General features: G+C 31.8%; 2 protein-coding genes across 2 annotated transcripts in view; both read right to left on the bottom strand.

The window, feature by feature from the left end:
* Window positions 1-11760, bottom strand: part of LOC107436226 (cytochrome P450 3A8) — a gene marked incomplete at its 5' end in the record, with an annotated part of 35308 nt that extends 23548 nt beyond the window's left edge. Inside the window, 4 exon segments of the mRNA XM_071184169.1 lie at window positions 1730-1818; window positions 4946-5062; window positions 9872-9968; window positions 11708-11760. Coding sequence (XP_071040270.1) covers window positions 1730-1818; window positions 4946-5062; window positions 9872-9968; window positions 11708-11760 — 356 coding nt within the window.
* A 503-nt stretch (window positions 11761-12263) lies between these two features.
* Window positions 12264-12635, bottom strand: LOC139426286 (uncharacterized). The gene has a single exon (XM_071184487.1). The coding sequence runs from the start codon at window positions 12633-12635 to the stop codon at window positions 12264-12266; it is 372 nt and encodes a 123-aa protein (XP_071040588.1).
* Between the last annotated feature and the right edge of the window lie 1419 nt (window positions 12636-14054).

The raw sequence follows: 14054 nt of genomic DNA, 5'->3' as shown, positions 1-14054 counted from the left end.
AAGTTCTAATATTATCGACGCTTTCTCGCATTTTGTAGCCGAAAAAATGCACCCATTATTTCCTCTTTTGAAATTTGTAAATCATTACACATATTAAAATCCGTAAGTAAATTAAGCGATAGTAAATTAAAATTCGTACATACATTAAAAATCCTAAAATTCGTGCAGTAAAGCCAAAATAAAGATAGGTAACGAAATCACGCGAATAAGACTCTTTAAAAAAGAGATACTCAAATAAGTTTGTGTAAAACATGGTGTTCTTAAAAGAAAAAGAACGAAAGAACATAATTTTTAGAACGAACTGTCTTTTAAACTTTGGCGATATCTGAATTTTTTATTTTATATTATTCATTTTAAATTCTAGCTGAAGCCAGTCACTACGGACTTCTCTTTTAAAGTCCTAAATGAGAATAGAAAAATCACGATTATTTCGTTCCTCCCTGATGCGCCACAAGACAGAAATCTTTGAAAAAAATTCTGCAGAAAATAAAAAGAAGCCTTTTTCGAAAAATCACGCAGAAAGGAGAATCGAAATTTTCCCCACCCCTAATAAAAAAATTTTCTGCAAAAACTCTGCGACACGGCAATTCTGCCAATGGGGATCTTGAAATAATTTTTTTTTTCTTTTTGATAGTTTTAGAATTTTTTTTTATAACCTTCCTTAAACAACTGACCTGATTTTGAAATTACACCAACCTATGTTCAACTTCTTAGCTTTGTGAATTTAAATTCAATTCAGAAGACAAGGATAATCCTGAATCAAGTATTGGGAGAAATTTGTCTACGAAAATCTCCCAAGGTTAGCCAGGCAGTAAAAACCCATGATCTGTCTATTACTAAGGACATTTTTCGGTCGGTGAGAGCCGGATGCTTTGTGAATTTAAATTCAATTCAGAAGACAAGGATAATCCTGAATCAAGTATTGGGAGAAATTTGTCTACGAAAATCTCCCAAGGTTAGCCAGGCGGTAAAAACCCATGATCTGTCTATTACTAAGGACATTTTTCGGTCGGTGAGAGCCGGATGCGAAATTCGTAGTGATTAGCCATTGCTGGGATTCCAGCCCGGGTTACCTCATTGTAAGGCGAGCGCTCTACACCCTGAGGGCTTAATTTCAGAATTTTTATTTATAACAGTCGTCGACCTAATTTTGAGTTAGTTTTACAAATTTGAAATTCAATGTTTACCTGAACGCTTTTTATACTTTAAATTATGTAGGTGCAATAGAATTTGTCATGAAAGATTTCTCTCACCTTATAGCGGTTTCTTAATGCTTTCCTGTCTTCAACTGATTTTACCCAAGTTTGGGATACTTTAAAATGATTACAATTCAAATTTTTTTTCCACCTCTACTGAATGAAGTAAATAAATATTTTTCAAATGGATTTCTCTGTTGGTTTTTCCAGTAGTTCAATGAATCTACGAAAATGTTTATTCAGTGTCTTCTCATTTCGTGACTTAATTAGTTTTGTAAAGAACAATTTTAATTCAGATTTGTGCGTATGTAGAAAAGTTCATATTATCTCTTATCAAAAGATGTATTCACTCGAGATTAACTTAAGAAGGTTCGACACCTCACAAATTTAATAAAAATTCTTTTAAGAACTTAGATTAGAGCCTCATTGTTTTTTCCCCTTCACTTAGTAAAAGAAAGTTTAGAAACTTTTTTTAAGAAATCTGCTCTGTGTCAATTTTACACAAAATTAAATTCAGTAGTAATAGGACTTACTTCTTCATATTGACGGGCTCTTTTTTCTCCGCAGACAGCTTAAAATTTTGAACCAATGTCATTGAACATTCCTTAAAAATGCCTATCATCTAAGAAACAATATATATATATTAAAAGAATGAAAAATAAATAGAATACATTACATTAAAGTGCATTTAAAAATATAGGATGAGAAAAATATGTTTTTGGAATACTAGGGCAAATGCTAATTTAATCTTCCTTCAATTCAAATGCAGTTTCTTTGAATACTTTAAAAGAATGAATGCTATTCAACAGGGGTGATTGTCAGGCCAACTCAAAAATACTGAAATTTTCTTGCGTAAAATCATTAATGATGCATTTAAAAAACTAGTGCCTTTATAAATTTAAATCATGGATATTTTAAAAACATGAAATTCTAAATAAATTATATGCAACATAATTTAAATGAACAATTATGTTTAAGTTTACTTTTACGTCCAATCACATTTATTATTCTACCAGAAAAAAATATTAACGAATGAAAGAGATATCAAGTATAAATTCTAGTTCTAATATTTTTAAATAAATATACAAGAATTTAAATACATAAATGTGATTTCCTGAAACTTCTGGACCTTGGATTTCCAAAAATTTCCGGATCACAATTAGCAAAAATCTGGAAATCCGGATTTTCGGGAGCAAAATCATCTCTGAATGTATATTTCTTAAAATTATTGAAAAAAAGTCTATTTTAACAAACTTGACTCCCATTTAGATACACATAAATCATAATTACGGCCATTTCGAAAAGTTGCTTTTCTTTTTCTTTTCAAACTTTACAATGAATCATGTCTCCTATATTACTTAGGTTTGACAAGACCACTCATAAAAACTGCAGCACAGGAAAAATCTTGAGAGGGAAACAAAATCTACAGGCATATCCTCTTAATTACGGATAAGGGTTGCTCATGATTACAACAAAATGATCATTATAATGAGTGAACTATCAAAGGTCGGCCAAATTCACAGAACCCCTTTTAAAAATATCAGCAAACCTAGAAAAAGAGTTATAATGGGACATAATATCAAAACATATTAAGTGTATGAGCTTCAATTATTATAATCTTGGACCACAGCTATTTATCGACAAATTCATGACATAAAACAAAGTAATCACTCGAATTTGACTGAAAATAATGAATTCAATGACTCATTTAAAAACTCAACAAATTAAATTATTTCGTATCAACACTCAACTTTCTCTATGCGTGCAATTTTCATATTTTTGAACCTTTTGCTACATTAAGGGTTGCATACTATCGGAGCATTCTTTTAAATAATAAGTATTAAAGTGCAAAATTATTATTTTTACTAAAATTGTTTTGATTAACTTATAATAAGGAGACGCATCCCATTTAAGCACTACAATTGAACAAAATGATTCGTTCTTAAAACATTTAAAAACAGTCTCAATCACAAGTAATAAAAGTAAGGTTAAGAATGTGATTATTTAAAAATTCTTATAAAAAGTTCCTAAAAATGCAAAAAGCTTTTAAAGAGTCCTCAAAAATGAAACATTAAAAAATTTTGAAAACATGTTTCACATCAGAAAAAGATTTACGATTTATTAAAAAAAATGCAAAAATCTATATTTATAAATTTAGTAAAAAGATTGTGATTAAAATAAAGTGTTACATAGGAATTTTTAATTACAGTCATCAAGAATATTAGAACTAGCTTGTATTAACCAATGGTATTGAATATTCTTAAAATTGAAAGATAGACTTAATTATTTTTTTTATGAAAAATTTTTTTATGTGTGAAACTTTTTGTTTTCTGTATGGACCCAGTCGAAAGTGTTCTCAAAATGAAGATAACTTTTAGTGTTGTTAAATGTATGTTTTTGTAAAATTCAAGTTGAAATTTAATTATGAACAATCAATTTTATGGATATTTAAATATATTTCAATACAATTTTAAGCCCACAATTTTACAATAGCAAAATTATCTTTTTTAAATAGGGAAAAATATACAGAAATTTACGAGGCATAAATGATTTTTATTTGAAGTAGCTATTCTTGAAAATATTTTCTTATTTTACAGTACTTTTCACAAATTATATCTAAATTTTCACAAAATAGGTACTGCTTAAAAAAACCTCGACATACCCTAGATCGATGGAAAAAAATATCATTCAAAATGCATTAAAAAAAAAAAAATTCTAAAAAGTAAAAAAAAGAACAAAATAGCAACCAAATATGCAAAAATAAATATATTTATCACTCCCCCCCCTAGCTGAAAGCATATAAACTGAGGTCAATCTTGGTGATGAAAAATTCTCAAAGTGAATGATCACATGTTAATACCAAACTGAGCAACACTTTAAAGGGGGATGTCCATAATAAATATATTTATGTTCTCATAAGAAGATTTATAAAAAAAATCTTTCAATTGCATTAAATAATTTTATAATCTTTTATCCGCTTTCGTCAAGCCTAGTTTGAATTCATATTAAAATTTTCTTTGTGCTGTGAGGTTTTATAAACCAATTTTATTGTATACATGCATCCAGAATAAACGATCTCGTATCATAACTCTTACTATAATTACAAGTTTTAGTGTTACTGAATAGACGTGTATAAGAACATTGCTAGTGTTTAACTTCACCAGGAATTATTCTTGATGATTGGTGTAGTCATCATAGTAGGTAGATTGTAGAGTAGCATCAAAAATGGTGGCAACTACTTTACACCGAAATGTCTCACTACACTAACATTTATAATAACAAGATATGATACACATGAGAATCACTTAAAGATACAATTTAAAGTGCAAACAGTTAGTTAAGGAAACACACTAATTCTTAAATTATAATTAGTTTGTAAACTGCATCATACCGTAGCACAGAGAGAATATTAAGACTTAATAAAGCAGAAAGAAATGATTTATAATAAAACTATTTAGTACAATGAATAGATATTTAAAAATGAAAATACTATTATCTTTATTAAAAACATACGTACATTTTGCAACTGATAACTTTCATTTCTGTAGATAGGTATAGCAGTGTAACTATTTAGCACTCGATTGTAATGGGGGCTATACAAACTATGGCTTGTTTAGAAGCGAAAACATTTTACGTAGGGTGTGTATGGGAAAGATCTTGGGGTCAGAATTTTATATTTTCGGTTACACCCTTTAAAAATTATATGAACTTATAATAAAATGTTCAGATAGATATTATGTTGAGCTTACCCTCTTCAGTTTTCCAGTTGTAAAGGTTGGTGTAAGGATTGTTCGAACTCTCTTCCACTCTTCCCCTTCCAGGTTTGATACCATCTTGTCCATCACTTCCTCACCCGACAGAAATGTCTGCAAAAACATCAAAATACATTACTTTGTGGGGGGTGAGTAGTTATCAACAATGTATGAAAAGGTACCCCGACATAGAAGCCAGTTAACATGTCTCATATACTAGTGAATTGTATTTTTGTATGCACTACAGTACTTTCCCACCAGAATTATATCTGGGATAGAATTTGATGAACGGATACCACTAGCTAATTCATTACTGTTTTGTGAGAAGCCAGGAGAGCTGTATAAAGATCACTGAACTTTGAAATGCTGATCGTGAGAGCTGTATTAAGTTCACGGTCGCTCCCGTGTCGCCATTATCGGTCGAGTGTATACAGGCCATAGTCGCGTGAGATCGAGTAGCGGCAGCGCGAGGAGGTGGAAAAGTATTGCCGGCACAAGTAGCAAATCAACTGTTTAAGGGAAACCGTCCATCAAAGTAGGCGTGTTCAAATTGATATGGGAGTTTCTGTCAAAATAGACGTGTTCACAGCACATCCGAAGGTCACCCATGTGGGGAGAGTAGACAATGTCGGCCTTCATCTATGAGAAGGTACCCCGGCATAGAATCGAGTTAACATGTCTCATATACTAGTGAATTGGAATTGTATTTTTGTAATTGTAGACACACTACAACTCTATGTGCCATAATTACGTAAAGTTGTAAAAAAAAAGTATAAAATGGGTACAATTATCACTCAAGGTCTGTTTTCGATCTAGCATTCATGGATTCAGATAGAGTTGCTGGGGTTGCAACCTGTCTCTTACTAATATTCCCCAAAGACAGCCACTCATTCAGTTGAAGTGTCCTGTCAAAAGGTGCAATAAATTATCTCCCAATTAGGACTGGGCTATAAATCAATGTATCGCGACATATCGATTTAACGCATAAATCAGCAAGCTGATACACAACTTTCGTTACAGGCGATGCACCAGAAATCTGATTTAAGCCATAGACTAAAGACGATGACCGCAAAACAATATATCGATATAAGACGCGCAAAGATCTTCTTGCAACTGATACCGACTAGCGCTGTAGAAGTGTTCGTTTCGTTATGTTGAAATGGCCTTGATTGATGAGTGGTAGAATCAGAACCATAGTTTTGAGAATATATATTGTGATCTCGCATGTTCGTTTTCGCGCCTCATAGTTTTTTTCTTTTCCTTTGTCATGACTTGATATCGTTTCTTGCAGATTATTTTCAGTGGGCAGTGGGACTGACTTTGTGATCGCTGCCATTACCTTGTTCTGAACATAATCTATTATTGAAAAGAATATATAAAGAAGTGTTTCTTAATTAATTAGTAAATATTTTTTTTAAAACAAAACTTTTTATATTACTTTCAAATATGAAAATTAATTTTGATATTATGTGTTTAAGTAATTTTTTACATTATTGAATTTATTACAATTAGAAATCTAATTTAAGGTGCCCATAAAGAATTAAATGACAGAGTAATTAAATTTGTTAGGCTATTTCTTACTTTATTTTAATTTATTAAAAACTTTTTGGATAAAACTTCTAATAATTTAATGGGTTTTTATTACTGATTTTAAATTTATAAATCCTTAGTTGTTTTTATTTTTATAAATAAAATTTTAAGAAAACTTATTTTTCTTCTTTTGGATTTGGACATAAGTCAATCAACTTTGTTTATTCAAAAAAATTAGTAAAGTTTGCAACTTCTTCTTAAAATCATTTAGCACTTCGTTTTATTAAAGAGTATAATCGTGTTTTTTAATTTTCTTTCAATATTGTCCGTTAAATATATTATCGAATATCATAATTTTGTTTTTATTTTTAAGAAATTAAACCTTACTTTGTTTTTTCGTTCAGAATTCGGTAATTATTCAATTTAACTTTATTATTTATGTGAAATAATAATGATTAAAAATAGTGTTGTTTTAAAGTATTTTTTTTAAAAATTTATTTAGCACTTTGTTTTAAGCATACAAATAATTTTTAATGAACTTATTTTTTAAATTTTCTTTCTATAGTGTTAGGTAAATATATTGATAAATTTCAATTTTATTAATTTTTTTATTATTTATTTTTAAATTAAGAAATCTTTCGTTATTTTCGCGATCATTTTTAGAAAATATAACATTAATATCTTTTTTAAGCAAAACATATAACTTCAAATTCATAAATCGATTTAAATCAATCTGAGTATGAAGTTTTGATAGAAATCTGACTTTCTGTGCCTTACAAGCAAATGAATTTCGAAAATACTATATCGCAATACATCACGATATAAAATTTCTTATATCCCCCAGTCCTATTCCCAATATTTTATGATACGATTCATTTTAGTTTGCAGAAATATAAGTGACGTTTGGAAAATAAATGTTTGTTAGTCGTAACATGAATTCAAATGAAATGTCTTTTCATCAGAAGAGACCCCATCACTGCAATGCGTACTGAAGATGTTTCTTAGCAAAAGAGCATTTTTGTGTAATATTTGCTAAATATGAATTTTATTGAATGTTCGTAAGTCAGAATATTACTGTGCAGCATTTCATTTTCAATCTGAGCGATAACCTCCAGATTTGTTGTCTTTCTTGCCGTCATGAATCATTTATTATTTTTTTTGCCTTCTAACACACTGTTTTTCTGCCATAACATCCAGGATTGCAAAATTTGAGGTCACTGCAATTTTCCAACCTAAGAACCACTCACTTCTTTAAAAGCTAAAATTTCACCTCGTTCTGTTAAATAGTTCCCTTTGGCGTGCAAACTACCAAAATCTGTGTTTACACAACTCGGATTTGCTTCTTTTAGTGGAGCAAACCAGCATGCCTGACAATGACAGAATTAGTATAGACTTTATTCCAACTTGTTCTTCAATGGTTAGATCAATTTTGCCGTGATCTAAATAATAAGTAGAATAATAGGGCACTGGGCCCACGTGCAAGAGTTCGTGGGTTCGATCCCAGGCCTGCCGAAGACTCCCCGTGTAGTAAATGGTGTCTGGTGCATGTTAAATCTGTCGAGTTGCAGAGTCCTCCGCTTTCCAATAACAAATTATACCTCTGGTGGTACTGATCCAGGACTTTCCTGGTCCTCTGGATTGGTTCAAAAGTACAAGGCTGCGGAGGTGAACATCGGTAGTCGTAAACCCTGACGGATATAAAATAAAGAGAATAAGAGCCGTGAAGGCTCAGGGGACAGAGCGTTCGCCTTCTAATGAGGTGAACTGAGTTTGAATCCCACAATGATGACTGGATGATTTGAATTCCACACTCATCTCACACCTACCATAGTTCCTCCTTGATAGACGGATTATGGGTGAGAGTTTCCTTGCTGTCAGACTAACCATGGGAGGTTTTCCTCTCCATGTAAAACAAAAGCGAGTGAGTCCCATTAAAAAGTCCTCCATGAAGGCAAATTTCTATCAATACTTGATCCAGGAGTTCCCTTGTCTTCTAGATTGGATTCAATATTACAAAATTCAAAATTACAATAGTTGAACATTAGTAGGTAGACTTAAACCCAAAAATTTGGTTTGGCTTTTCTAAGACGGTGATAAAATAAAATATGCAGAATAAAAATAAAATTGTCATGCCAAGCAATTAAGATCTACATTTGAAAGTAGAAAATAAATTTGCATATTCAGCAATAACAGTGGTGTTTCATATTTGGAGACTTTTTTGCTCAGCTTTATACAGTATACTCTAGATGTATCAAAGTTGAAGAAAGGCTAAAAATATTTCGAGATACCGAATTCGGAATGATATATGCTAAAAAAAAATTCTTAAATAGTATTCTAAAACATAGAGTCATGGATCATTAGTATAAGTATGTACTAATAAAGATATTTGTATGATTGTTGACACTAAGTCAAAATGCTACAATTATAATATTATTTTTAAAGGCAACACAAAAATAATTATGCATTAAATATAAAAGAATTCAGATACAATAAACTTATAGTTAATTAAAAAAAAACTACCATTTTTCCATTTGAAAAATAGCTGCCGAGTCATCGATTTTATGTTCTTGGAGACTCTACAAGAAACTCTTTGACATAGGAATTCAAATTGATATTGGGTGGATATGTGAGGCTAAGTAATTTTTTGACACATCAAGGTTTTTGATATATCGAGAGTATACTTTTCTAGCACTGTAAGCTTTTTAATACCCATGATATGACGTTTTTGGTCTGTCAGTCTAACAGTATAGGGCTGAATTAAGAAATTTTGTAGCATTCTTAAAACTTTTTAAACAATTTAAAACAATTAAAAACACTGTTGGTATTAGTCATGTAAGGCATTTCTCAAAACACGATGAAGATTATAAGGTTAACTTCTAAAATGTAATCAAAATTTTTAAGAAACAACCGTGTCATCGAGTTTATTTCCGAATACTCGTAAAAATTTTCGACAAAAAAAGTGACAATCGTCATTAACACTACTGTTCTTCTTTGTCAGCGCAACAGCCACTCGCAGGCGTTGGCTGACTCAACAGCTGACAAACGCCAGCACCTCTCACCCACGACAACCCCCTTCCAATTTTAAATCTTCAGGGTTTTCCAATCATTTTTTGATGTCGTTGTGACATCTAGTGAGGGGTCTGCCTCTGGGGCGTGACCCCTTGGGATTCGTGAAGGTGATGAAGGTCAGAGCTTCTCCATAGATGGCCCAGACATCTCAGCCCATTACTGCGGATTATTTGAGAAATTCAAGGCTGCTCATAGACTCGGTAAAGCTTGAAGTCATATCTGGTTTGCCAGCTTCCCCTTTCTTAAATTGCGCATTTATTAAAGCTTTTCATTAAAATAAAATCTTATTAGATAAGCAATATTTAAGAGTTAAAATATACTCACTCTTCGATTAGAGAACTGAGGAAAATCTTTAACGAATACGTCACGCAAAATTTCTGGATCAGCCACTGACAGTGCAGGACGATTACCTTCATAATGCCTGCAAAATAAAATTTTATTAATTGACCCCCACCAAAAGATTCCTCATTGGGTTTAAAATTATATTCACTGCAAAAGTATTCAAAAAACTTTAAGAGTGGGTCATAAAGAATTCTCTCACAGGGTGCACAGCCAAATTATTCAACAAAAAATAAGCACCTTTTAAGCATTTTTCAAGCACTCAAATAATATATTTAAGCACTTAAAAAAACACAATTAGGTAGGATTGGAAAGTTTTTGACGATTGACGGATTTATCCGTCATGTCAAAAATAAAAAAAAACTTTCGGCATTGTTTTTGACAATTGTCAAAATTTTTGAATCATGTAAATCGAATGGCGTTTTCATATGATACGGACTGACGATACGCCGAAAGAGATTGGGATTGAATAAATTGTGAAAATGTTGAATAGAACAATGCGACCAGCGTCTTTCTGCACAATTCGTAGAGAAAATCGACATGGTAAAGGAAAAATCTCAATTTGGAAATGGGAAAATTAAGCACTTTTTAAAAAACAAAAATCTAAAATAATCACCTTTTAAGCACTCAAAAAATATTTTTAAGCACTAAATACATTAACAAAATGCAAAATAATTTTCAAAGATTTTTACATAATCATGAAAGAATGACAAAGAACTCTTTTCTCGGTTATATCAGCCACCCTAAAAAGATTGAGAGATTTTCTTGGTACGATTTCAGAGGGAATGAAGCCTGAAATTGAGAATATCTTGCAAAATGCAGCAGAGTTGCACATGAGAGAGCAAGAATTTCATCAAACCCAGCTCAGTAGACGTACATGTGGAACCGCAAGTATTTCATCAAACGAGTACAATGATCGGTGCTTTTATACGCTACGCACCAACGGTATGCATTCTGTTAGAACAAGGTGCGTAGCCAAATTATTAAACAAAAAAGAAGTACTTTTTAAGCACTTAAATAATATTTTTAAGCACTTCAAATAAATATCATAATTAGGCATGGTTGGAAAGTTTTTGACAATTGACGGTTTTAACTGGTTTTAAACGTCATGTTAAAAAAAAAAAAAATTCGGCATTGTTTTTGACAATTGTCAAAATTTTTGAATCATGTAAATGGCGTACGTCAGAAAGCGTCAAATGGCATTTTCATACGCTACAGACTGACGATGTGCCGAAATAGATTGGGGTTGAATTAATTGTGAAAACATTGAATGGAACAATGTGAACAGTGTCTTTCTGCATAATTCGTAGCGAAAATCAACACGGTAAATGAAAAATCTTAATTTGGAAAAGGGAAAATTAAGCACTTTATAAAAACACCTCATGAAATAAGCACCCCTAAGGGCTTTTAGAAAACGAAAATAAGCACTTTTTAAAAAAACGCTTTGTACCATGGCTATGGATATAACCAATATTATCTCAGTATCAAGTTTTCGCTCACCTCATTAGAACACCTGGATAATCTTTTCTGAAGGTAAGTTTTCAATAGGTTTCATTGTGGGGAGAGACTTTACATGGGAGAGAATATCTTTAAGATTCAATTTCAGAATGAAATGCAACATTTCAAATCACTACGACAGGGTGCATAGCAAGAGCTTTTAAAGAACCTACATAAAAAAATAAGCACCTTTAAAAAATGCTACTCTGTTTTAAATAGGGTGGCTACCAACGGATATGACTATATTCTTAACATATTTGATATTTTTTCTTGCCCAGGACATGATTAGTTCCATTTTAACAATAAAGCAAAAATTAAACTTACCCATAAATACGTCCTAGAGCTTTATATCTTTTTTCTTCCACTAAATGTTGGGGCTACAAGAAAGAAAAAAAAAGTCAAGAAAGGGTTCAAGAAACTGTTATTTTGAGCTAATTTTAAAATATTGAATTCTAATTTTTTTATTACAAAACCAAACCGTTCATGAAAATCTTTTACGAAAATTGCTCTCTTTTGTTTCAGCAAAGGTCGGAGATTGACGGGTCTCCTGCAAGAAAGCACGTCGTGTCGGAATTTCCTGTTCATTGTCACGAAAATAAAAACCTTTTTCCAATAAAGCAAAAATATGTCAGTTTCAAACCTTTCATTCTAAAAGAATTAAAAATTATTTTTGAAGCTTTTTTTAAAAGTGTTGTCACTTAGGTAAAATGGGCGTCCATAATGATGTTTTAGCTGACGTCACGCTAGCGATACCATCCAATTGCATTGTCCATTATTTTCACCTTGAGACTAGCTTTATTAAACAGGGATGAGAGTAGTTGGAAAGTAAAAAAGAGGAAATTCAAGAATAAATGAATATATACACTGAGTGGCCAAATTATTATGACCACCCCTTCAGTCGTCTGCTTCCATACCCTATACGGCGCAATGTGCGTCGAACAGTACGTTCAGAGACGTTCACAGTTGCTCCTTGATTAAGATCACTTGCAATTTGTCGCACTGTTGCTCTCCTGTTGCGCTGCACAACCCTGGCCAGCCTTCTCTCTGATCGAGCATTCAGTACCCTGTGACGACCACAAGTCTGACGTTGAGATCCGGTTTTTTGCTTGATTGTCCATTCTTTGTACACATTAACAACTGCTGCTCTAGAACACTTCACAAGTGCAGCCGTTTTGCTGATGCTCGTTCCGACACATCTCGCACCCACAATCATTCCACGTTGAAATTCAGTTAAATCACTTTTCTTTCCCATATCTGAGCAAGCAACACAGTATAACTGATGACTCACTTGTCCAGCATTCCCGTGTTATGGTTATCTTGCCCTCTAGCGGCAACGCTGTGACGCAATAACTCATTTGCATAAAACTCTGAGGTGGTCATAATAATTTGGCCACTCAGTGTATATACAGAAATTTGACAAAAAAGTGCAATTTTTAAACTTGTAAACCATGTGATTATAAATCCCGATGATTAATTTTAAAATTGCATGAATATATAAATATGAATCACATGCATGATTTTAAATTAAGAGAATATGAATCCCGAAATCAGGCTATTAAATCATGTGAATATGAAACTCTACATCGAATTTAAAAAATGCGAAAATACAAATCATGATGAGTAATTTTTAGATCATGTAAATACGAATCACGATGCGTAATTCTTAAATAATGCGAATACGAGTCCCACAGTCTAATTTTTAAAGCACGTATAAATAGGAAAATCGATGTTTGATATTACAACCGCAAAAACGAAAGAAACAAAATCTCGCGTGAATACGAATCGCTACATAGGATTTTAAAAGCGGGTAATAACAAATCGCGATATTGGATTTTTAAATCTCGTAAATAAGAATTGCAATGTACGACATTTAAATCGCCTGATTAAGAATCGCAACGTTCAACTTTTAAATCAGGTAAATACGAAAATCAATGTTTGAGGGAGGAATGAGGACTTCAATACTTTCGCTATGCGAAAAATTTAATTCCTCATAAAATATTTTAACTTGTGCAAAAAAAAAAAAAAATTTCAGCGGAAATTAGCGGAAAAAATGGTAAAACTTGAAAAAAAGCGGAAATCTGCTAATTCGCGGAAGAATCACATCCCTGATTAAAGGATTTTTTTCATGCTTGAAAGTCAACTTTGATTTAAGCTTTTTATATAGAAGGTTGTTTTCCAAGGTTCTGGATGAGGGTAATGTGCAAAGAATAAGCAGATTGTCACAGATCTTGTTTTAAGGTTATAAGATATACACGTAAACCGAAAAACAAACCTTTTTAGGTTTACATTCAAGGGTTTTTACCTTTAAAAGAAACCTTTATTTGCTATCTATACTGTAACAGCCAGGGTAGGCAAGATTTTGCCGCAGGTGGAAAAAACCATGGTAAAAAACCTCCTGACAAAAACAGGTTTTTGCCAAGCAATGTGGTAAAAAGAGGCAAAAACCTATATTTTCCAAGATGAGAGGACAAAAACACATTTTTGATGCAAAATTATTCCTAAAATTGAAATATACGCTATAAATATATATAATTTAAAAAAATTAACAAAATTATTATCCCATAATTTATTAATAAATCATTTTTGTAGTTTAAAACATTATTGATCGGAAAATTATTCTCTTTTCTACAGTGCCAGACACTTGTGTGGATAGGGTAAGATGAATATATCA

This window comes from Parasteatoda tepidariorum, chromosome 8 (genome assembly GCF_043381705.1).
Source record: "Parasteatoda tepidariorum isolate YZ-2023 chromosome 8, CAS_Ptep_4.0, whole genome shotgun sequence".
NCBI lineage: Eukaryota > Metazoa > Arthropoda > Arachnida > Araneae > Theridiidae > Parasteatoda > Parasteatoda tepidariorum.
This window is presented reverse-complemented; position numbering and strand designations above follow the sequence as displayed.